This window comes from Phocoena phocoena, chromosome 2 (assembly GCF_963924675.1).
Source record: "Phocoena phocoena chromosome 2, mPhoPho1.1, whole genome shotgun sequence".
NCBI lineage: Eukaryota > Metazoa > Chordata > Mammalia > Artiodactyla > Phocoenidae > Phocoena > Phocoena phocoena.
The window spans coordinates 65,156,606-65,181,157 of record NC_089220.1 but is presented as its reverse complement, the minus strand read 5'-3'; the positions used below and the strand labels follow the sequence as shown (position 1 = coordinate 65,181,157).

General features: G+C 39.3%; 1 protein-coding gene across 1 annotated transcript in view; it reads left to right on the top strand.

Annotated features, from left to right (window-relative positions):
• The first annotated feature begins 44 nt into the window (after positions 1-44).
• Positions 45-24,552, top strand: part of NPAS3 (neuronal PAS domain protein 3) — a 757,552-nt gene continuing 733,044 nt past the window's right edge. Inside the window, exons 1-2 of the mRNA XM_065871683.1 lie at positions 45-58; positions 347-436. Of these exons, the coding sequence (XP_065727755.1) occupies positions 45-58; positions 347-436 (104 nt within the window). The remainder of the gene's footprint in view (positions 59-346; positions 437-24,552) is intronic.

The following is a 24,552-nucleotide window of genomic DNA, read 5'->3' as shown; positions in this document are numbered from 1 at the left end:
ACACTAATGACATTTGTTTTTAACATTTCCTTTAGCATATAACCATGGAGATTGTAGAGTGAGTTAAGCCTTAGACCTTATGTCTTTCTTTCCTTCCACTTTTATGACTCTGAGATAAAAAAAATTTTTTTTCTTCTGATGAAGAACTGAAAAAAGTTTTCTCTGACTGCAGGTTTCTAAAAGTGGAAGTTAATGTTCTAAAATGTATGTACACATTGCTTTATGTATATAGCTCAAAAGCATAAAAAAGCAAATAATATTAAATTTCAACATACTTGTTATCCTGCATTCCGGTTGACTGTAGAGAACCTCTAGTCATGTCTATCTGTTTTTGATGCCTCTACAGAATAACTGCCCAGCATCCTCTGCCCAACCAATCAGAATGTAGGAAAATCTACAGATATGACGGAATCTACTGTGAATCTACCTACCAGAAGTATGTTGAAATCTTTGTGAGTCTTCCTTCTGGCTCGTGCATCAGTGCTTGTGGTTGCCAGCTATTCAAAAATGTCCTTGTATTGAAACTTATATTTCTCTAATTTAGTGGGGAAAAACAAAACAAAACAAAACAAACAAAAACAACCAAAAATTTTGCCTATGAAATCAAGACAGAAAAAAGTGTTTATTCTTTTGAAATTGTGGTCTAAAAGGTTTTGTTTTAAATGACTATATTAAACCTCTTAGGTAAGCTTCGTTATATTGCAATAAACAAGTACTTATATGCAAGAAAATCTCGGCAAAATACATTGCACAGGTGCTATGCATCTTAGGGATTTGAAAGGTGTGTTATGTATAAATTAGCTGTCACTTTTTTCCAGTCCTGTAATGGAATGATGAGTTGTAATTTGCATAATCCTTTAAGAAGTCAAATTATACTGTCATGTAGCAGACTTAACATGCTAGCTAAGATTTCAGAGCTTTGCAGCTAATTACTATGTACCTTACAGGACAGTTAAATTGAAGTTGAGTCCTCTGCCTTTGCTGCCATTTGCTTGGTCCATTACTTAACAGAATCTGCACTGTTGGTAACCAGGTGTTGTTGCTATCACTGAAATAAACACTCTGCTCTGGGAAGGAAAGGCATTTTAATGTATCTTAGCTTGACTTGTATTGCTTTTGCTAAGAAGAAAGTTTTTGGCTTTTGTTTGTCTAACACAATAATCTAAATTGGAGTCTTCCCCAAAATGAAAAAATGTATGCTTTCCAGAAAAGTTATGAAATATTGGTGGAAGCAACATTTACTTTTAATTAATTAAATCCCCCTATAGAAAATGTAAAGTAAGGTAAACATAATTTCACTGAAGGCATTAGCCTTTCTGGATATACTTTTCAAATATACTTTGGTGTGTTTTTGACTTCAAACTCTTCTTTGGCAATAGAGTTTCATTATTGAAGAAAGTACCCTTTTTCCTTAAACCTCCTCTCTGAATACAAGCTGGTGAGTTCTACTTTTATTTACTTCTCCAATTGGATGTAGAGCGTTTTCTTTCATGGATTCCATTTTATAAAATATCAAGAAATCCTGGAGCCCCTGGAGGATGCTCTCTGAAATGGATGCAAAATGGATGGCACTGGGACTCTTTCCTGTATCTTTGCAACTTATTTATCTCTGGCTTTATTTCTTGATAATCTGTTGTCTAGATAGTGTTATTCTCTCCATCAGAATTAGTGTAATTGTAATGCAGATTTTTTTCTGATGAATATTTTTTGAAAATTCTTATTGTGAGTCATAATTACTGAGGCTCTTGGTGGTCAGGTTTCTGTAATTTGTTAGTGATTTTGTGGCTTTGTTGTGATTCGTGGATACTTTGAGGAAGCCTTTTGCTGTAGAAGAAGGGGGTCCTTTAAAGACCGTATTAAAGCAGCCGTTAATTGTTGACCATTCAGCCAACTGTTGTTCATTTGTAATTAAGCCAGTGTCACGTGTCTGACATTCCTATCTACTTAAAGGCTGAGGCTTGTCTGTTTAAATTCCCGAGAGTGAGGATGGGTGGATGGCGTCTCCTCCGTCTCCAGGAATTCAGTCCACAGCAAGGCGTCTCTTCTAACCGTAGGTGTCATCTGAAGGGCTTGCTTTTTTAAGAATCGGTGTTATTTGTAGTCAAGGTAGACACAGTAGGCAGCACAGCTGTGACTGCCAGAGAAAGTCACTAGGGGGATATTCATAACAAGGAAATATTGGCAAATAAATGATGAAGAAGGGGAGGAAATCCCCAAGATGTTAAATTGGAGCATTGTCACTGAGATGATTAATGGTGCTGTGTATTTTAGTGAAGATGCTTATCTGGATTGTCTTGAAACTATAGTGTACATTTAATAGCACCTATAAAAAAGCATGTGGTGCAAACACATTGAAGAGAAAAAGCTGTGGATCCTGACTTTATTTTCCTGAGTGTTTTCTCCAGCTACACCTTTGGCTGCTGGTTATTGGAAAGCTGGTGTTAATATATATTCTATATAGGAGTATGTATATTCTATATAATATATTTACTATTAACCGGCCTTTATATAGGTCCCCTCCCTAGAGGATTGAAAATGTTTTGTGAGAAAGGTGGGTATCTTTTCAACACTTTTTAGGGGTGAATATTATCAATAAAAGGGAAATGCTGATTGCTCAGATTTGCCTAGTCATCCTAGGCAGACGGCAGTGCTGGCCATAATGCTATGGTGGGTAAACGGCCAAAGTTCCATCATTGACGGCTTTAGTACAATTAAAAAAAAAACTTTTCCATTAATTTCTGCTGAAGGAGTGGCTGTCTTAGAAGACCCTCTAGCTTTCTGTGTCAAGCCATGAACATCCTGATTCTGTGTAATGAATTATCACTTGCCTTGAGGGCTCTTTTATCAAAGATGGCAGGTTCATCTTTGGGCAGTTACTTAACCTTCTTGGGCCTCAATAATTACTACTAGACACAGGGCTAGACATAGACAAGAGACATATAATCCTATCTTCAATGAGCTTAGCGTCTAGTAGAGCACTGTTTTTTAATTTGGGGGGCCCTACTGGAATATTGGGGTATGAATCCAATTTGGTGGATCAAGATTAGATATTTAAAAATGAGCTGGAAGATACTAGAAAATTTTAGTGCATTGCACTTAGGAAGAGTGTGTTTTATCTTGTGAGGCTTCCGGTTTTTATGTGTGTGTATGTACACCGAAAACTGCACGTATGTGTGTACATGGGGTGTGGTTATCACGTAAAATGTGTTTGTCACTGTGTTTTATATCCAAAAAAAGATTGAAAGCCACTATAGTAGTTGGTAGGTAGACATGTAAACATAATGACGTATGGGTATTACATCAGTAAGTGTTCAGGGTACCGTGGGTTTTAAAGAAATGGTCAGTCTGTGGAAAGGGTTGAGGACTGTCTGGTCTCTCATATCTAGGATGTGCTGGAGCCAACTTGGATCGGCTCATGAGAGCAGGCTGTATGCTCATCTTTCCAACTCTTTGACCCCCGACCTCATACTGGTGACTTGAAATTGGGCAAAGTATTTTCACTATGGAAATTGGAAAATGCTGCAAATTAGACGCTTTCCTACCCCCACGTAGTTGTTAAATATTTAGCAGCATATATCACTTAAGAGGAGTGATATTCCTTCCCACTGTAATTCTATGGCTTTATAATTATTGTGAATTATTTTACGATTTAAAGCATTTTATATGTTGCATTTAGATGTTACTGGGAATTATTAAAATAATTAAATCATTTCAATGATATTGAAGTTTAAAGTGCATAGGAATATGAAACCTGTGATTAATTATTTCAAAATGTCCATAATTTATGGTTTCAGAATAATGGTAGTTACCCTAACTTCTTACATTAAATGACTATGACATGGACAGTTTAAAACTTCAAATTGTAATTGGTGATATTAAGTTTTTTTGGCAAAGGGTAGGAATACAGTGTTTTCAAGAATGCTAACCACATTGTAAATACTTTATAAATTTCATTGCTTTATGTTAAGCTGTCATTTCGCTAAGTACTGAAACTTTTAGATCCCAGACCCCTCTCTCCATTTTTAGCTCTCCTTGTAGTTTGCAATAGTATCTTTAGATTTTAGTGAAACCATCTATAAAGTAGTAGACTGGATTGGGAGATGACATAGTTATTTGTAATTAAAACAGTTGTCTTATTTTTTTCTATTTTCAGTCATAAAAGTAAAAGTAGTTATGTACGAGTTGGAAAAAAGATATCCCCCTCCGTAATAATTATGATAACTTTATTTTTTAAAGAAAGACAAGAAGATATGAGTCACAGGAAAGGAAACTTTCCCAGACATGAGATGGAATTGTAGCAATAAATTCATTAAATTACCTGTGTTAATATGTGATTGTGGGGAAAGATAACTAGGTAGGAAAGAGTCAGCTGAGAAAGGCCTTTAGGGCCTTAAAGTTTGTCACAGTTTAGCTATCTGGTTGGATACTACTGTAGAGGGATTTGAGGAAGATTGGGCATCCTTGAAATGACTGTTGTTGAGCACAGCTTTAAGACGAGTCTGGGGAGACTGGAAGTTAAGTTACTGATATTTATCGAGCCTATGCTATGTGCCATGTCAATAGGCACTGCTGTACCTATTTTGAACAAAGAGGTTTAACTCAGCGTTCCTAGTCTCAAAGTGTAGCCAAGATTGAGAAGGTGCTTGTAATTGACTAGACAGGTATCACCTAAAGAGAAGGAGACATTGGCAAGTTTGTGAGGGTTGTCTTTGTTTTCTGTCTTCTCCATTCCAAGCCCATCTTCCTCTTCTGTGAAATTCACTCCACCTGGATACCTGGGTAGTGTTTCATGCCTGGGCCTTTCCCCAAAGAGGCGGGGCATACATTTTTGTCTGTCCCCCTCATTGAGGGTCAGGTGTTGTTAACTGATAATGTTACTCTTCCATTTGAATTTTAATAAGCAACTCCAAGTAAAGAATTCAAGCAAAAAAGGGTGGCTTCTCCAACAGAGTAATTTCAGACACCATGACAGGGATTGGAGAAATTAACCTGGGCCTGGAGGGACAAACCCAGAAGGAGGGTGTTCTCCTGTTCCGGACAGTATTGAGGCTGGCCTTTGCCACGAAGTAGGGGTTTGGAAATGGGAAGATTCAGACTCAGAAGAGGGAGGGAATTAACAGGGTCCAGGGGTAAGAGGAGGAGAATGAATGAAGAAAGAAGAAATTCACCAGTCTTCATTTGCTGTGTTGTGCCAGACAGTGCTAACCACTTGCACGTGTCCTCCCAATTAAGGAGAACAAGACAGGTGCCTTGTCAGGCAGGCTGCTGGGGGATAGATGGTCACTAGTGCTGAAGGGGAGGGAAAGGTCAAGGAGGCTCCAGTGGTAGCAGCAAGTTCTTTTACTGGTTGTTTAACCCGATTGATAGATTGCTATTATACTGGATCCTCATCCCCCGCCTCACACACATTAGAATAATTTACACCAGTTGTGTTTGGATCAGTAAATACCTAAGAATTGAGAAAAGAGAAATATACAGTGAACTTCATAAAGAGCTCTAATAGAATCTGCATGTTAAACAGACGTTGAACTTTGTAGCAAGAACTGCTTCAAGCCTTTCAACGTCCAAATGAATTCTGATTTCCACATCATGCCTTTCAGACCTCAGCATGGTTTCTAGTGGTTTCTCCCAGTTAATTTTAGCATCACACCAATGATTTTGCCTGCAAATGACTTGAAGTAGCGTATCTTGGTAATGTGATGGCATAAAAGTGTATTATTTAGGACTAGCTTTAAAAGGAACTAATTTATTCATTTAACGAACGTATTTTGATTGCCACCCACGAGTCAGGTGCTATTTTACACAAACTGACTTAGTCAAAGGTGACTAAGAGACTTCTGCCCTCCAGAAGCCTAGAAGACTGAGATGTAAACCAGTAATTGGGGTTCCATGTGAGAGGTGCCTCTGGTGAGATGAGTGCAAACTGTGGAAGTGGCGCCATGCAAGAGGTATTTTTAATAGTCAAGGTGGGCCGTGGAGTCTTCATGGTGGAGGAGATACCTGATTTGGGGGAGGGATGCCTGAGGTAGTGATTTAGGCTAAAAGAAGAGTATTTCTTGTGTAGCAGATCACGAATGGCACATGTCAGGAGTGGAGGGCTGGGGGAAAGGCGACAGTTAAGGTTGGAGAAGAAAGGGGAGCAAAGGCATCTGGTAGATTGCCCTCCTGTGGGGCCCTGGAGGGGTTTTCAGGAGGGGCGGAGTGTGGAGCGGACTGCCTGTTAGAGAACAGCTCTGGAAGCAGCTTAGACCTGAGGCAGGAAACCTGCCGCGGAGTGGCCCATGGCCTCAGCGCCTCCTCTGTTTAGAAAGTTATTTAGTGTGCTTTGCATGGAAGAGGGTGCAGTCATCCTGTGTTTGTTAGTTTGAAGTTATTTTTGATTTATAAACATCTTGGAGGACTCTCCCAATATGAAATCCAGTTCAGGACCTATCCACAAATTCACTGCTTTTCTTGGCTTGAGGTGCTCCATATTTGCCTTTCTCCTCACAGACCACTTGTAATTCAAGATAAAGGAATGCCAGAGAGTAAAAATGCACAGGCACAGGAGGCATGATTTAAAGTGAAAGAATATTAATTGGCTTCACCAGAGTGTATATTTTCATTATGAGAGAAGTGACTGCCTAGATTTTTAAAAATAATTGGTTAGTGACACCTGCAGTATGTATGAGAACTCTAGAAACTTGAGAACAGAAAGTAAAGGTCAAGGTTACAGGAATAGAGCTACAATGAGCCTTTTGTAGGCATGCTGTTCAACTACAGTGTTCAAAATCGCTAACGGGTGGTTTCAGAGAGGGACGGAGACTAATGTGCTTGTGCCCAGATTTAAAAAATAATAGAGCAAACTTATCTATAAACCGTGGTTTTAATAAATTCTCTTCACCTTAAGAACAGCTTGTTCTGTGTGTTGTTTTTGTAAAGATGTCTTTAGTGAATTTTTGGTCTTAGTTTATGCATCAGAGTAGAAGAATTATGCTTTAGTCCAATTTAGATCCACAAGTCCACGCAATAATGTTTAATCATTGCTAGAGAGAGCTAAACCTCCTGGAAATGGATCTGAGTTTGATCCTAGCCTCACAATTATCTATTAGATGTGGGACAGTGGCCAAGTTACTAAACTCTTTAAGCTTCTGTTTTCTCACCTCTGAAATGGAGGCAAAAATGATAATTATCTCATAGTTGTTTTGAGGGTCAATGTGATGATAAAGATGATGATAATGGCTAGCATTACTAATCTTTTACCAGATACTGATGTCTGGCAGTGGGCTAGTAGCTTCATATATACATTTTAAAAGTCTTTACAATAAACGTAGGCACTAGGTATGTTTATTACCACCATTTTACAGATAACTTATAGAGTAGCTCACTCAAGGTTAAGAAGGTAGGATATGGTGGGATTTGGATCAGCATCACTAACCTATGACTCACTGGCCACATCTGTTGCCCCTTCCCACTGCCTGTTTTTGTAAATAAAGTTTTATTAGAACACTTCTACACCCATTCACTTATGCACTGTCTATGTATGCTTTTGTGCTACCATGACAGAGTTGAGTAGTGGTGACGGAGACCATATGGTCCACAAAGCCTCAAATGTTTCCTGTGTGGCCCTTTACAGAAAAAGTTTACTGACCCTTGCATTAGACCTCCAATCTGTCTGACTGCAGAGCGTAAGGTCTAAACCACAAAAACATTTACTATGCTGCTTGGTATATAGTAAAAACTCACTAAATGAGCAGTGCTTTGTTACTCATCTAACTTAGGGTACAACTATTCACCTCATAGAGCTCTTGTTTACAAAATGGAAGTAATCATTTAGCCTCCAGCAAGATAAGCCATTATGACTATGGAAATGTTGAATTTAACGTTCCTAAAGGAACACATCCTGAGTTGTATGTTAAATTTGTCATGTATTACCATGTGTTATATAATATAGATGCAAGAATTTCCACTTGCATAGCATTCGAAATACAGTATTGCGTTATAAGGAATAATTGTGAACTTTAGCGAATATTCAGCATCACTGTTAATTTCATACACCAGAAAATTTCATATGCTTAGGAAGATTATATTTTCTTAAATTTCCAATGGAAAAGACATTAAAATGGAAATGCCACTTAAAAAGTGTTATGATCTGTGTTAAAAGTATGTATAAGCTTACAGAAGAAAAAATGCAACAGGATTTTTTATCTACTTAAATGAGAAGATACATAATCAGCATACCCCCCTTAATAGTCTTACCAACAACCAAGGGAAGAGATTGTTTTCAACTTTACTCAGAAATTTTATTTCCATGTATTTGTCTATTGATTCAGGGAATTCCCTGTCCTCTGCTCAGTAATGACCTTGGATTTGTGTTACTTTGGAGCTTATAGAGTACACTGTGGCAGGACGTCAACTTGTGTTAAGGGGATACTCTTGGAATTACCTTGCATTAAGTCCAATGCCATGGCTCTGGGTTGGTGGCCTGCGGGGTGGGGTTGCGATTGCTAGATTAGTTATATTGTTTTCTTTTGGAAAAGCTCTTTTTGAATAGAGATGCAACACATTTCATTCCAGAGCATTTAGAAAATGCATATAAACATAAAGAAAAAAACATAGCATTTGTAATCGCACCACCCATAGACAGCTACCACTAACAATTTGGTGTCTATCCTTATGTATAATTGTGTTTATATGCATGTCATCTTTGATAGTTCTATATCCACATATATAGGTTTTCCTTGTGAATCCATCCACAAGTTGCCTCAGCTGACAGATATCTGGGGCCAAGTGCTCTAATTTGTCCGCAAGCAACTTATTTAAGGGAAGTTGGAAGCTAGTCAACTTCCATATAGAAACTACTTTCTGCAGAGATTTGCTGTCTTGCACAACGTATATTTTTTCCTGTTGCAGTTTGCGTTTCCTTTCTGAACTTTTACTACTTTCTTGTGTGGGGAATTTAAATTCTTTAGTTAGAAAAAACAAGAACTAGTGATAAAATTTTCAGCAGAAAAATCCTTCTCTATCCTCTCAGTATTTTAATCTAGAGAGTCCATCATTGAAAGGTAGAAAGGTAGAGGATGAAGCTAATGGTGAGAAGGGTATAGTGGGCTCGAGAAACGTACAGCTTTTTTAAAAAAAATTATTAATCAATTTATTTATTTTGGCTGCGTTGGGTCTTCGTTGCTGGCTTTCTCTAGTTGTGCTACTCTTCGTTGCAGTGCGTGGGCTTCTCATTGCGGTGGCTTCTCTTGTTGCGGAGCATGGGCTCTAGGCGCGTGGCCTTCAGTAGTTGCAGCGCATGGGCTCAGTAGTTGTGGTTCGCGGGCTCTAGAGTGCAGGCTCAGTAGTTGTGGCTCACGGGCTTAGTTGCTCCACGGCATGTGGGATCTTCCCGGATCAGGGATCTAACCCGTGTCCCCTGCATTGACAGGTGGATTCTTAACCACTGCACCACCAGAGAAGTCCCATACAGCTTTTTTTAGATCAGAATATGTACATGTATGAGAGGTAACCGTTAAGTGATTAGACGGAGTTTTCTGGCTACTTTACAAACTCATTCTCTCACATGCCACATCTGCTACATCAATCCTTAGGTTGCTTAAAAAGAATGCTACTTACTGTGTTCAGCATTGAGATGTTTTCATCTAGTTCTCAAAGCAGAGAGAGGTCTGGTTTCTGGGAGGATTTTAGTTCAATAACCAGAGTGTAAGGAAAGTATACTTGAGTGATTTTCTGTTGGCCAACTTGAGACCTTTGTGATTCACATATTAGTGTGAGGATTCTTTGGAATTGAGCGCTTGATATTTATGTGATTAAATAGACTATCATCGTATCTTATTTAAAACCTAATTTCCCTTCCCTTCCTTCAGCTCATTTATAAAGACTCCCTGCAATAAGTACTAAATGCAGTAGTATTTATAGAGAAGATTTTATATATAGGGCCTCACTCTTTGCTTTTTCTCATTAGGTGCCAATGACGAGAGGCCTGTTTCTCTCTCTAGCAGTTCTTATCACTTGCATTTCAACCAACATAAGCTTCCATAACAGCCTCATTTCCTTGACTGTTGCCTGTCAGGGGTGCTCAGAGTGAATCACAGCCAATTGCATGCCTTGGACTTTAAACCAGAAGAGGCGCATGGTCTTTTTGATGATTCTTCTCTTTGCTTCCACTCTCCAACCACACTAACAAAATTGGTTTAGGAGTGAAATTGAGTTGGCATGGCTCTGTTGGGCACAGTTTCCCATTCCATGTGCTTTAGACACCAGCTGGATCTCCTGATGAAGAATTAACATTTGCAGTGCAGGATTCCCTTGCCATCAGAAAGCAGAGCATTCCTAGGAAAGCCTTTGTAAGCCAAAATGATGTAAAGCGAAGAAGCAATTACCTTAGGACTCGTTTTGCTAACAGATGCACAAAATAAATGGAGATGAAGACACATGCTCACAAACACAGTTCAGAGCTATGAGGGTTTGATGCTGAGATGCAGAACATAGTTCCTGGGGAAGGAACTTGGTGGTGCCTCTCACTGCTCAGGGTGAGCTCACTGCCTCTGTAACTTCTCACCGCAAAACAAACACTGAAGGCCATTTTCGCTTTTGCCCTTTCCCCAAATGTGAAAGTCCTCTTCCGATTTCTTTCAGTTATTGAAAACAGGTACTAATGTAGTCTTTCATAAAAGCAAAGTGGTGTAAAGCAAATTTTAGAAAAGCGGGGGATACCTGTAATAACAGCGTGGTCTTTGCTCACTTCCAGGGAAGCAGCGTGCTTTTCCAGGGACTGCCTAACTGCTTGATGGCTTGCAAGGGGAAAATAAGCAGCAGCTCCAGTTCTCATCCCCTGGAGAAATTCACCAGGTGTCCTAAGTCTTGAATTAATATCAGTGAAAGCAATGGTGGTCATGTCACCATGTTTTTAAAAGGAGAGATTTGGAGACACATCCAGTGGGGATGAAAGTGGAGGGTAGGGGAAATTCTTGAGTTCTTGTAAAATTGATGATCTATAAATTCATCTGATAGCAAGATTGTTTACCCTCTTTTCTGAATGCTGCTTGCCCGAAGCTAGTAACAATTTATATGAGGCTGGTAGGAATGAAGAATGCTGTTTTGTCTTTTTTTTTTAATTTATCGCACTTGTGAAATGCCTTGGGGAAGGGGAGACTAAACTAAAATTATGGGCAGGCAGATTTTAAGTAGCATATTTAAAAAAATAAATTTATTATTTTTGGCTGCGTTGGGTCTTTGTTGCCGCGCGCAGGCTTTCTCTAGCTGTGGTGAGAGGGGTCTACTCTTCGTTGCGTTGCATGGGCTTCTCATTGCAGTGGTTTCTCTTGTTGCGGAGCACAGGCTCTAGGTGTGTGGGCTTCAGTAGTTGTGGACACAGGCTCAGTTGTGGCTTGCGGGCTCTAGAGCGCAGGCTCAGTAGTTGAGGCACACGGAACTTAGTTGCTGCATGGCATGTGGGGTCTTCCTGGACCAGGGATCGAGTCCGTGTCCCCTGCATTGGCAGGTGGATATCTTAACCACTGCACCACCAGGGAAGTCCAGTTGTGTATTTTTATAAGGATCTAGTGGCAAGTTTGGTTCACTTGCACCACAGATACCTTTATTCGCTCTGTTCAGGAGAAATTTGCAGGACACAAATGACTGCTGTGGTACGGAGTGTCCTCAAAATTCGAGGCTCTGAGGCATAGACAATACAGCTAGATTTATTCTGCCATCCAAAGGAAATACCCATTGATGCTGAGGCCTTTCATTGTGAGGCTAAATTGATCCTTCTGTGGACAAGAGAAGTTTTAACTCTTGATAATGAAGTTAGGTTTCAGTTTCACCATTCTTGCTTCTGTGTTGGCTGGTTTTCCATAACTAGTAATACAGATGTGGTAATTGATTAGCTTAAATCAGAAGGAAAGGAAGTAACAGGTTCCAACTGTGGTGTTCTGTGGTTTTTAGGCATTATGATAATTGACCCAAATAACTTTTTTTTTTGCCGTACACGGGCCTCTCACTGTTGTGGCCTCTACCCGTTGCGGAGCACAGGCTCTGGACGTGCAGGCTCAGCGGCCATGGCTCACGGGCCCAGCCGCTCCGCGGCATGTGGGATCTTCCCGGACCGGGGCACGAACCCGTGTCCCCTGCATCAGCAGGCTGACTCTCAACCACTGCGCCACCAGGGAAGCCGCCCAAATAAGCATTTTTGAAGTAAGTAAGTAGTATACTAATTTTGCAGTGAAGAAAATGAAGGCTCAGAGACGGTAGGCCAGTTGCTCGGTTTACACAGCTGATAAAGTTTAATCTGGTGACTATAGCAGAATAATCTGAGTCAGTCTGGCCCAGCAGTTTATCCCCTTTAAACAGAATGATGTGGCCCTTTGGAGCAGGATGATAGTTTTCCTCAGAAAAACATTCATCCTCTACTGAAGGGTAGTCTAATGAAATCTATTGCTGCAAAAGAATAAGACTCCGAGGAGCTTAAAGCCTTACCTGTAGAGGAGGGAAGTTTCTTATATTTGAACATTAGTCACTTAAACATTCAGTGTCCTTTGTGTTCCCAGCTGTGTACCCTTGAGTGTGGAGGCAAATTAGGTCTCCCCTTTGGAAACTTCATCTGCTGTTACACTGCAGTTATCACACAGAAATGGATGAATCCAAAACTTTTATATCAAGCCCTACCTCTTTCCAAATTCAAGTTTTATATTTCTAAACTGCTTGATGTCTCTGCTTGTGATTCACTTTATATCAACCTCTGCATCTAAAGACCAACAAATTTGCAAGCACTTCTTGGTGTTTCGCAGTTGATTCTCAAAGCAACCCAGTGAACTGTATTTTATCTCCATTTTACGTGGAAAAAACCTTAAACCAAACAAATGAACAAACAAAAAGCCCTCGAGCAGGAGGGGGAGTAAGGTCTCCCCCTTACTCGTCTTATCTCTCATCTCATTCAGTTTTTTTAAAATTATTTATTTTTGGCTGCGTTGGGTCTTCGTTGCCGCACGCGGGCTTTCTCTAGTTGCGGTGAGCGGACTTCTCATTGCGGTGGCTTCTCGTTGTGGAGCATGGGCTCTAGGCGCACAGGCTTCAGTAGTTGTGGCGCACGGGCTTAGTTGCTCCGCGGCATGTGGGGTCTTCCTGGTCTGGGGCTCGAACCCGTGTTCCTTGCATTGGCAGGCAGATTCTTAACCACTGCACCACCAGGGAAGCCCTCATTCAGTTTTATTAAGTACTTGAGTTTACTGTACACAAAGTACCTTGCAAGACAGTACAAATTTCCTTTCTGGGCTACCTTAAATAGTTATCAGATTAAAGTAATGTTTCTAGCAAATTTCCTTGCTCAAAATCATTGACTGTTCATTCTCACCACATGGTGTCTATAGCTTAGTGTTTAAAACCCACCAGTCTTGCTCTAGTTTGCCTCCCCTTCTTCCCCAAGGTCTTTCTCAACCCAGACTGTCTGCTCCTATCTGTGAAACGTGTCTACTTGTGTTAGGTACAAGACATGCACTATCTCTGTGCCTTGGCTTTATCCACAGTGGTTTCTTTCCTCTCAATTCAACACATTGAGTACGTTCTATAACTAGGAACTATTGTTTGGGATATGTCGATGAACAAAGACCAAAATCTTCGCCCTCCAAGTTCGAGGGCATTAGAGACAGGCAGTAAACAACAAATGTTGAAAACCAAGTAGATCACATAGTCTGTTTGGTGGTCAGTGCTATGGAACAAAAATACAGGTTAAGAAGAAATTAGGGGTGTTGAGGTGAAGTTTTTGGTATGGTTTCAAATAGGTGAGGCTCCATTTAAAAGTATGACATTTTCCTCCAAGGATGTGAGGGAGTTAAGCATCTGGATAGGCAGGGGATAGGCAGGGGAAGATACTCTAGGAAGAGTGAAGGCTTTGCAGCTCAAGGGTTCTTGATGTATTCAAAGACCACAAGGAGGACAGTGTGGTGGAGTCTGTATGAGCAGGGAGGGCAGTAGCAGGGGACAGTTCATCGAGGTGATAGGGAGGTCACACATAGGACCCTGGCAGGCCACATAAGGCTTTTGGCTTTTACTCTACTTAAAATGGGGCCTTGGGAAGATTTTTGAATTGAGGAGTAATGGGACATAATGTAATTTTTAGGATCAGTCTGGCGGCTGGCTGAGCATATGCTTCAGGGGGATGAGGGTGGAAGAAGGGAGACCAGATTGGAGACTATGACCATAAGCAAGGTGGCTCATACCAATGGTGTAGAAGTGGAGGTGATGAGAAGACTTAGGATTCTGACCTATTCTGAAGGAAGAGCCAACAGGATTTCCTGATAGAGTGGATTGAGGGGGGACAGAGAAGAGAGGGAAGTCAATATTGAGCCCAAGATTAAATCCTCATGTGTCATGTACTCTGTATCACATGTTTGGGGGCACTCAATCATACATATGTAAATATATACCTTTAAGAACTCATACACAGAGTGGCGAGGCATGACATAAACTTATAAAAGTTAAAGGATAAAAGTGTGTGGGTGTGTGTGTGGATAATATCTTCTCAATAAAATTGCAGGTTCCTTAGAGATGTTAGTTCATTCATTTACTCCACAAATCTTCTTAAGGTGCTTATTAAAGGCCGGTGATTTTCTTACCTCTTCAGTAGTGCTAAAGGCAATTAGAGGCAACTTCAGTGTAGAGGGTAAGTGTACAGGCTCTGATGGAGACTGATGTGTGCAAACCCTGGTTCCACTGTTTTTTGCTGAGTGATCTTGAATAAGTTACATAAGCTCTCTGTCCCCCATTTTTCTCTTCTGAGTAATGATAATAGTCTCTCTCATAGGGTTTATCATGGAGAATAAGTGTACTAATACATGTAACTTAGAACAATGCCTGGTACATACTAAATGCTCAAAAACTGTTTACCATTCCTAAGTAAATGTTCAGGAAAAATTAGTTAAAAGAGGATTAACATTTGGAATTACTTTCCTCCTTTAAACACCTGTATTCAAACCTACCATGCTGCATGGATAATGTGAATAATAAGGTCTCGTATTAAGCCTTGCTCTCTAGCTGATGGTTAAAAAATAAAATGGGAGAATTGTATTATGATCAGTCTGATTACCTGTCTCTTTTCAGGGGTGGACATGGAGTCTGGTCAACATCCCCTTTTGGGTACATTTGATTGACTGACAGACAGCTTTTAAATACCTAACACATAAAAAGATCAGTATTTTCTTATTATTTTTTAGCTTAAAATGTTGAATGTGTATTAAAATGAGAAAAATAATTTTCAGGATAGATATGACTTTCCTAGTACATAAAAGCAAGGAGATCACATCAAGAAGGGAATAATATTTTTTTGTCCAAGTACAGGAAATTACTATTTTCCCCTCCATGTTTATGTTTTGATACCTAATATCTCTTTTTTTTTTCCCCCTCATGTGGTTGTTCATCTTTTCATTTCTCTTATTATCAGCAGCTAATTTGGGCTCCAAATCCATGAAAGAGCAATGCTTTGCTGGTATGGAATTCATGCAGACATATTTAGTGTCAGGGGTGGTTTGGAGAGCAGCTTAATTCAGCTTTTATTGTGCCTGGTACTTCAGCGAGGCACTGAGGTTCTGTTTGAGCTCAGTATTCCTGATCCCACTCTATACATCATAGATGGCAATGCAGACAGTGACTGTCAATGAATAACAGGTAAATATTGAACAGGGAAGCCCTTTTGATTAACTTTGTGGATCATTATTTGAAAGTAGCTTGCATCGGAACAGCTCCATCACTCATGATCATAACACAAGGCGTAGGGGTCAGAGCATCAACCTACTGGTTGGAAAGCTGAGGTTGCATTCTTTGTTCTGTACCTGGCCCTGCCATTCATGCAGTGGTGGACTAATTACAACTATCCAATGAGCAGAATGGTGACTGTTCAGACCAATAGGGATGCAAGATATTTAAGATGATAAAGCACAAAGAATGCTCAAGAGAGACTGTGCTATGTTGATATAAACATATTAAAGCATATTTATAATAACTTTTTTTTTTTTGCGGTACGCGGGCCTCTCACTGTTGTGGCCTCTCCCGTTGCGGAGCACAGGCTCCGAACGCGCAGGCTCAGCGGCCATGGCTCACGGGCCTAGCCGCTCCACGGCATGTGGGATCTTCCCGGAACGGGGCACGAACCCGTGTCCCCTGCATCAGCAGGCGGACTCTCAACCGCTGCGCCACCAGGGAAGCCCTATAATAACTTTTTGAAGTATAAAACAGTATGGGTGCTCTTAATTTTTTATCCTGATTCAGAAGTCTTTTTTCTAATGTGGAATTTAGACAGTTATGGCAGACTGAAAGTGAATTTTTGGTCTAGTGTGTGCTGAAAATAAGTAATTTCAGCATCTGTCCTCTTTCCTAGATTTTAGTCCATACCACCTAACGGGTACAAATGGCCCTCATGAGACATTTACCCAGAAGGTTGGTACATAATCTCTCTGCTGTTTGCTGAGTGATTCTGAGCCAACCATTGAGCATCGTGGTAAATTAATAGCTTATCATCTTTGGAACGACACCATTATCATTACTGAGCTTCCATCAGAGAAGATGCACAGAACTTGGTAAAAAGACATAGGTGGGATTGAACAGAAAAGGACAGTTCTCTGCTCTCAAGAAACTTCTAGGTCACCACTTACATGGTCATAATAAAAAGAAAAAGAAAAACCATGACTAGATTATTAATGCATCTTGAGGAGAGACCCAATTCAGTGGCCAAATGGGCAGTTCCAGAAAGTTTTCATAAAGTTCACATTTTGGAGTGAATCTTTTAGTTGAGTCTTTCCATCATGTTGAAATACAGAAATGTTCAGAAACTAAGTGCAATAATTAAAATTATTAAAACAACCAATGAAAATCTATCTCCTTATCATTCTAGAGCAATCGTTTAAGGTAGGCATTTTATGATGTTTTAAATGTATAATTACATTTTAAATTCCCTTAATTACATGGATTAATGCCATTGTTACTTGCTGTTAAACATTTATGAACCACAAAAGTGACAAAATTATTTAAAGAATGTTGGATGGAGTCTTAATTTTATGTGTCACTTAAGTGTTAATCTCATGCAACCAACATAACAGCCAAAAAATTAAAAACAAATTTATTCTGAAAATTATTTGAATAAGAAGTACACTATAAAGTGGTTATGCTAACTACAACTATAAGCTACATGTTACTGTCACATTTCTGAGGAAGAGATTCTTTATTGGTATCTTTTTAAAAGTGTTTCAATTTTGCTTTTAAATGAACAGTGGAAAATAATATTCTTGCTTTTTAACCGTAATGTTCTGGACTAATCGATGAAAACATCCCCACTGTGCCATCCCCCCCCCAAAAGAAAAAAACCAAACCAGGAAAGGATTTAAAAATTCATTTAGAAAATAGTCTCGATTAGATAAGTATTACAAAGTAATGTATTAGAAATCACTGTATTACATTGTGAAATTTAGGTAAACCTATAATATGCATGCAAAATACAGAATAAACTGCAAACCTAATATAACAAATGTTGAAATTTCTTTACAATAGAAAAACACTGAATACTTTAAAGATCAGTATGGGCTACTGTACTTGTCTTTTCCCTCAGGGGTCTCAGGATCTAAATTAGGATGAGGTCCCAAGAGAACATGTGTTGGGTGGTCCCATCCACAAAGCTAGAACATAATTTTGTCATAAATCTTTGTTTAGAACTGGAACAAGGGGGTTGCCCTGGGTCAGGCTGGAATTGGCAGGACTGTGTGGAAACGTGCCCACATGGCATGGTATCTAGCAGAGCCAGTACTTCTAGGCCTTTGGTTTTCTTGAGATTACAGGTAGTGAATTCAACATCCAGTCTCTGCCTTTATAGAACAGGAAACTTGGGACACAGTATTCTTTCATGTAGACTTATTTGTGATCCATATTATAATATGTATTTTAGTTACAAGGAAAATAAAAATATATATAATAAAACATGTATCAGTATTTTAATTTAAAATTTTCCTAATAATTTCCACAACTTAAAAAGAATTTTATGTTTATACCCTCAATAGGAAATAGAATGCACTAGAAAAGGATTTTTTAAATGATCGTGACATCATTGCTGGCTTTTAATATTCCATTTTACCCTTACTAGGCAATCTGGTAATGTTTGGGGGGAAATGGAATATGTTGGGGGAAGATACCGTAGTTTTGAAAGTTATTTGGCTCCATTCAGGAACAAACGTTCATTTGTCAAGGAAATATTTATCATCTCTTTGTGAGAAACTGTGGACATTCCTCAGTCTCAAGGAAGTTTCAGGCCATTAGTGGAACACAGAAATAGAATAATTTATTGACTCAGTAATTCTTTACTGAATACCTACTAAGTACCAGGCATTGTCCTAGGCCCTAGGTATTCCGTGATAAACAGTACGTCCACAGCTCCTATGGCATGGAGTTTATACTTGATCTAGGAGGGCAGCCAATATGCAAAATCACATATGTAATCTTCCAAAGGTAGTGCTCTATAGTATGAAGGAAATTAAATCAGTACGAGGGGATGGAGTCTGACAAATGATTTTCTTACAAGACAGAGAATGTTAAGTGCCTTAAGAATGGTATCAGTCTCTCAGTTCTCTGCAGGTCCAGGAGAACAAGAGCATTTATGGCCGTGGGGAATTGGGAAACTCTTTTTGGAGAGGCTGAAACTTAAGCTGGTCCTTGTTGGATGAGAATGAACAAGTCATGTTTGTATATGACAGAGGATGGAAATAAGAGTTTCTGTTCAGAATTGACTAGAAATGAGAAGGGGACCTTTATAGGACATTGAAGGAAAAGAGAGGAATTTGGGTTTGGCATTTTATGTGGTTTCAATAAACTGAAGGGTTTGGGCTGAGGAATAGTGGAGTATGTGGGATTTTTCTAGCCTCCGTGTTTGCGTGGAGTGGATGAGAAAGAGACCACCTGACGGGCTGTTATGACAATGAAGAAGTGAGAAGACTATGTAAATTTTCTACTTGGGCAAGCAGTGACTATTTCAAGGTTTATTTAAGGGCTACTATGTGAACATGGGTTTGGGTGGGTGGACCACGTGATTTCCTGACTCATGAAAGCAGTTCACAGACCAGAAAGTTTGAGAATCACTGTCCTAGGGCTTCCCTGGTGGCGCAGTGGTTGAGAGTCCGCCTGCCGATGCCGGGGACACGGGTTCGTGCCCCGGTCCGGGAAGATCCCACGTGCCGTGGAGCAGCTAGGCCCGTGAGCTATGGCCGCTGAGCCTGCGCGTCCGGAGCCTGTGCTCCGCAACGGGAGAGGCCACAACAGTGAGAGGCCCGCGTAAAAAGAATCACTGTCCTAGGTTCAGTATGCTGGCTGTGGTTTACGTGATTACCTACATTCTTCAACAGGATTTGATCAGGAAATACTTTAAAAATTAAATATCAATAGAGCACCAAGAAGAACTCATCAGCTAACAGACATTTTTAGGGCATACATAGGCAGCCAAAAATGGTTCCATAGATGAATTACTTATAAAAGAAATGGCTACCACTTAACCCATATCTCATTATGTAGGAAACAAATACATGTTAACATTATAGGACAGGGATGGATAACATAAACTAGTGATCGGCAAATAATGACCTTCAACTCTGTTTGTTAGTAAATGTTGCCTGTGAATCAAGGTGCCAATCAAACATAACACATGCACGTTACAGGTGATGGTGCAGGAATGACGCATCATTATTTAAAGATAGATCACTGCATGAGAGCAATGATGTAGATGTGTTTGCTAATGACAGAACCAGCTTGTGTGATTAGTATTCATTTTTTGACAACCCCCATATTGAAGGGAGGTTTTCCATAACATTTTTCTGATCTGTTGACTATGAACTTGAAGATTCACACTCTTATTAAGTTGATTCCTATCTCTATCTAGATAAACAGTAGAGAAGGAAAAATCCCATTTTAATTATAATTTCCTTAGGCTTTGTAATTGAAGTGTTGTATTTTATTTTTTGACTCAATATACAGGCCCCCCTTATCCATCGTGTAAGTGAAGGTTTTCACCTTTTTAAATAATAAGGGTATGTTAATTATTGGAGTGCACAAATCCTAGCACTAACCCCACTTTTGCAGGAATTCTGATAGTTTTTGTACACTGGTTTTTGTAGAAATTCTGACTTGACTTTCAAGGTTTAGTGCACTTACTGCTAAAAATGATGTTCGATTTCTAAAAGCTATCTGGTTTAACAGGATCTTCTATATTTTCATCAAGTTTAAAGAACATGAGTTTGAGTATCCTGAAAGGGAATCTGACTCTCTTGTTGCAATATGTTAAGCAACTAAGCTTGCATCATTTAAAAATATTTTTATCCTTCTGTTTGGAGATCAACTTCTTTTTAACTTCATAGATATTATTGTATACTTAAAATTCTTCGTGACCTTCCTTTCCAAGGTATGTCCTGCACTTGCTATTTTTTCTCTCTTCTTACCTTAGCTCACAAAGCTGATATCACTGTAGTACAACTAATGCTTGCTTCCGTTAGTTGAGCTTCCATGGCCTCTGGTCCACCTGCCACTCTCTGCAGGCTGCTGGAACACATTTCATCACAGCCTCTAGTAGTCACAGAAACAGTTGGAAAACTGCATCCTTTATACTAAATATTGGCCACCAAGCTGGCAAAAGGGGAGAACTTACAACCTTAAGTTCTCTAAAATGTTGTTTAGGGAGGCAATGATTTATTGAATGTCAATAAATAACTTTATAATTTAGTAACTTTTATGAACTATCTTTACAGAGTCCATAAGAATCTGTACTGTGCCTAACTTCTAACATTTTGCTTTGTATTTTATTAATTGGTGGAATCACATTGAGTTATTCAAAAAATTAACCTTAGACTTCAAATCTTTCACATCTCTATGGGTCTGTTTGTGTATAATAATCAGAGTTGGCCTTTAAAATCCTCAGCCAATGAAGCAAGTGTGCAGTTTTGGGTAACATGCAGTTTTACGTTGTCTATAATTGTTTCTCACTAGACTCGAAATAGCATTAAGAGAAAAGAACCCTGGTCTTGTCTTTCTATTTGCTACCTCTCCCTCAGCACTCCCCGGAAACCTAAAAACAAGTTGGGTCGTTGTCTTTTGTCATCAGACAATTTCAATGAATAGAGGTTGTTGACTAAAAATAAGACTTCACATCCCAAGAAAAAAGTACAGGAGAGTTGTAGAGCTTCACAGAGTACTGCATGAGAATCCTGCCTTAGAAAGTGGAGAGCCTTGTGCTGAAAAGCCACTGAGAGCCCTTGAGTGGGAGAACTTTGTTTCTCTGTAGATAGCATGTTACCAATTACATCAAGAAGAGTATAGACGTCTTGTTAGTTGATAAATGGAGGTTGGAATCCTTTTCTAGGTTATTTTATGGTATTTGTTTACAATATTTACCTTCCTAAGTTCAGCATAATCTTCACCTCAGCTTTCTTTCATTTCTGGAAGACATATAGATAATGTGGTACTTTTATGGAGCCTTACATGGCATCGAAAAACTGGTTTTTGCCTTAGCTCAGCAGAGCAGCAAGATTATATTAACATAGAGTTTGGAACAGTTGAGTTCCCATAGGGTACAGAGTGTGGCTGATATGACATGACTTGCCTTCAACAGTTGTTTTAACAAGATATCCTTCCTATACAATATACTGAGCTGAAAGGCATAACTGAGTAATGTTAGCAAGAAACACTGTTGGCAAAATTCTTGACTTTCATCTTTATCTGATTAATCCAAAGCAATGTATTACTTACAAAAGTATTTTCAACTGAATATATATGACATATTTATTTTTCAAATGTCTGTAACTTTACAAGAACTATTTTTGGTGTGTGATATTTTTATTCTACAAAAGTGTTTCCAGATTCACAGCACAAGCAGAAAGATGTCCGGGGCTTTGGATGTCTGGTATAAAGAGGCCTGACGCTATTCATTCGTGTAATAACTACTGAGCATCTCCTAGGTGCCAGGCACTGAGGATGCAACAGTGGATAAAAGGGGCAAAAGTGTGGGCCCTTATGGTACTTACATTCATGTGGGGATAGCAGACAAGAAGCGAATGGACCAATTGTAGAATACATAAGAAGGAGATAAGTGCTGTAGGGATGACATGAGCAGGAAACTGGGCTAAGGAGTCCCAGAAATGGGAGTGGGCTTTGCAGTGTTAAATGGGGTGGTCAGAAAAAAACCTCACTGTGAAGATGGCAATTGAACGAAGTTCTGAAGGAGATTTTAGAGCAAGCTCTGTTTATACCCTTACTTCACCATTTGGAAATGTATGAGTCCCGGTCGGCTGACTGTCTTGCTGATGCCCACTCTCTCCAGAGATGCTCTTTCTTGCGCCCTGTATTTAAATTTTCTCTCTGATGCCTTATGTTCTATTTTATATTGTTCTATTTAGGGAGGAAAAATGTATTCTACAGAGCATTGAGCTCATTGGATGAAAGACGCTATGATTTTTTTAAAGAAAGCATAAATCAAGGTTCCCTAAATATTCCAAATTGCACCTTACCGAGAAATTGTTTTTTGTAAACGTTTAAAATGGTAAAAGAAAGCTTTCCACTCTAAAAATGGTATTTTTACTAATTTACTAATTAACACTTTTCTTCTGCTTAGCACTTTCAAGACCTGATTTAATTACAGTTTCTAGAACCTTAAATAGTGTTTTAAAGTGAGTCAGTGTTGCTTTGCTCAAAACATTGAAGTAAGTTTTTTGCCCTTTTAGGCATCAGTTAATATGAAATGTCTCATTTATTTTCACTGCCAGAATCCTCATCGGAAATAGAGGTAGTTCTGTTACTTGGATGATGGAACCGTGACGAATCAGGGAACTGTTAGATGTACATTTGCTTCACAAGGATAGGGTTAGGATAACCCTAACCCAAGGATAGGGTTAATTGAGCATTTTTTCCTTAGTAATATGCACGTAGTTCTGATTTGGCTCTGGGCTTGGAAATAAAATGTGAGAAGCACCAATTCTCCCGTTTATTCTGAGTTTGGAGACTGCATTTGAATTGGCTCTCAAAACATTGAGAGAATTCCTCCTCTGGAGAGGTTCCTGCATTGCTATCTCTGGTAATCAATCAACTGAGAATCATCTGGTAAACTGTACACTAGCATGTTCTACCAAAAAATAAAGCCATGGGAACCACAGATTTTCAAAAACAATAAAAATTATATATGAATTAAGAAATAGCAAAATACTTGGAGTTTTATCAGAATTTTTCTCTTTGAATGAAAAAGCCTTAGAATAACCTAATTGTTGTAAAATTAAGTTGATCTGTATTGAAGGTGGGGTAGAAGAAATTCCTGGAGAGCAAACTGTTATTTCCCAGCATTGTTTCTTTCCTGGTAGAAGTCACATAGAAATAGGGAGAAAGAAGATGATGCAAATGTGCAATGTCGCGTTTATGTTTCTTAAATCAGTAAAATTTGGAGACGTTAAATTATTTAGAATAAGGATTTCTCTTACAGAGCTAATTAGATTTACTATCAGAAAGTAACTGGGAATTGCTTCAACTCCTATTTCTAACAAGTTGCGTGAGGCCTCTGGAATTTACATTCCCAAATGGAAACGTGTAACTGCTATTTTGTTGGTAATACCTGCCTTCTCTGTGACTCTCAAACTGCTGTTTTCTGTGCTAGTGATCGTGTATGTACATTCAGACACACAGTAGTTGGAGATGGTTTAGATTGCTTTCTTCGGTACCCATTGTGGGGTTATTGGCAGCACTGTTCCTTCACTGAAGGGAGAGATAGTTATTTATACAAAAAATACTTTCCTTTGATTACAGTGTTTTTCTCCAAAGTAGAACTCTCTCTCACGTATACCTCACGTATACATATAGTTTCAAGATTCCTTGTAATTGTGCTTTTTCTTGGACTGAATTTTTCTTAATGTGCACAGCCCTTTTGGGCAATAAGATTTATAACATTTAAAAAACATGTTTCTTATCCAACAGGAGTTACGTATAACGTTGCTGGGGAGACAAGGTATGGGATCATCATTTTTTAACTTGTTCAACCTGATGATTTTGCAGATCAATAAAGAAAGAGTCAAATATACTGGGAATCACAGATAGCTGAGAAATAAGTGGTGGCAAGTAGGGGAATGGATATGCAATTAAATGTTACAATGAGCATTGCCAACAGTCAGAACAGTGAAGTTCAGAGAACTGTGAAAGCTGGAGAAAGTCTTTATAAGAGAAAATGAAACTCGGTTCACTGCAGAGGCTTTGGGGGATGGGTAAACATTTGAGATGAGAGAACATCGGGAACAAACATTTTGAGGCAAAACTGAGCAAAGCCTGGTTACATTCTAACGTGGACAGGAGGAAGCCATGGGGGGGTTGTTGCATGAGAAATGAGTGCCATCACAGTGTCAGAGAGAAGCACTGGCAGGTAGGGAGCCCATCCTGAGGCTGTTGAGATCTTTGAAAGCTTGCTCTTCTGTTTACACTCTACTCTGGTTCTTTGTTAAGAGCTGCTTGATGAAGGAAATGTCATGCTTTCTTTTTCGCCTCCTTTGGCTCTTTGAATACTGTTTCCCAAAGTGTGTT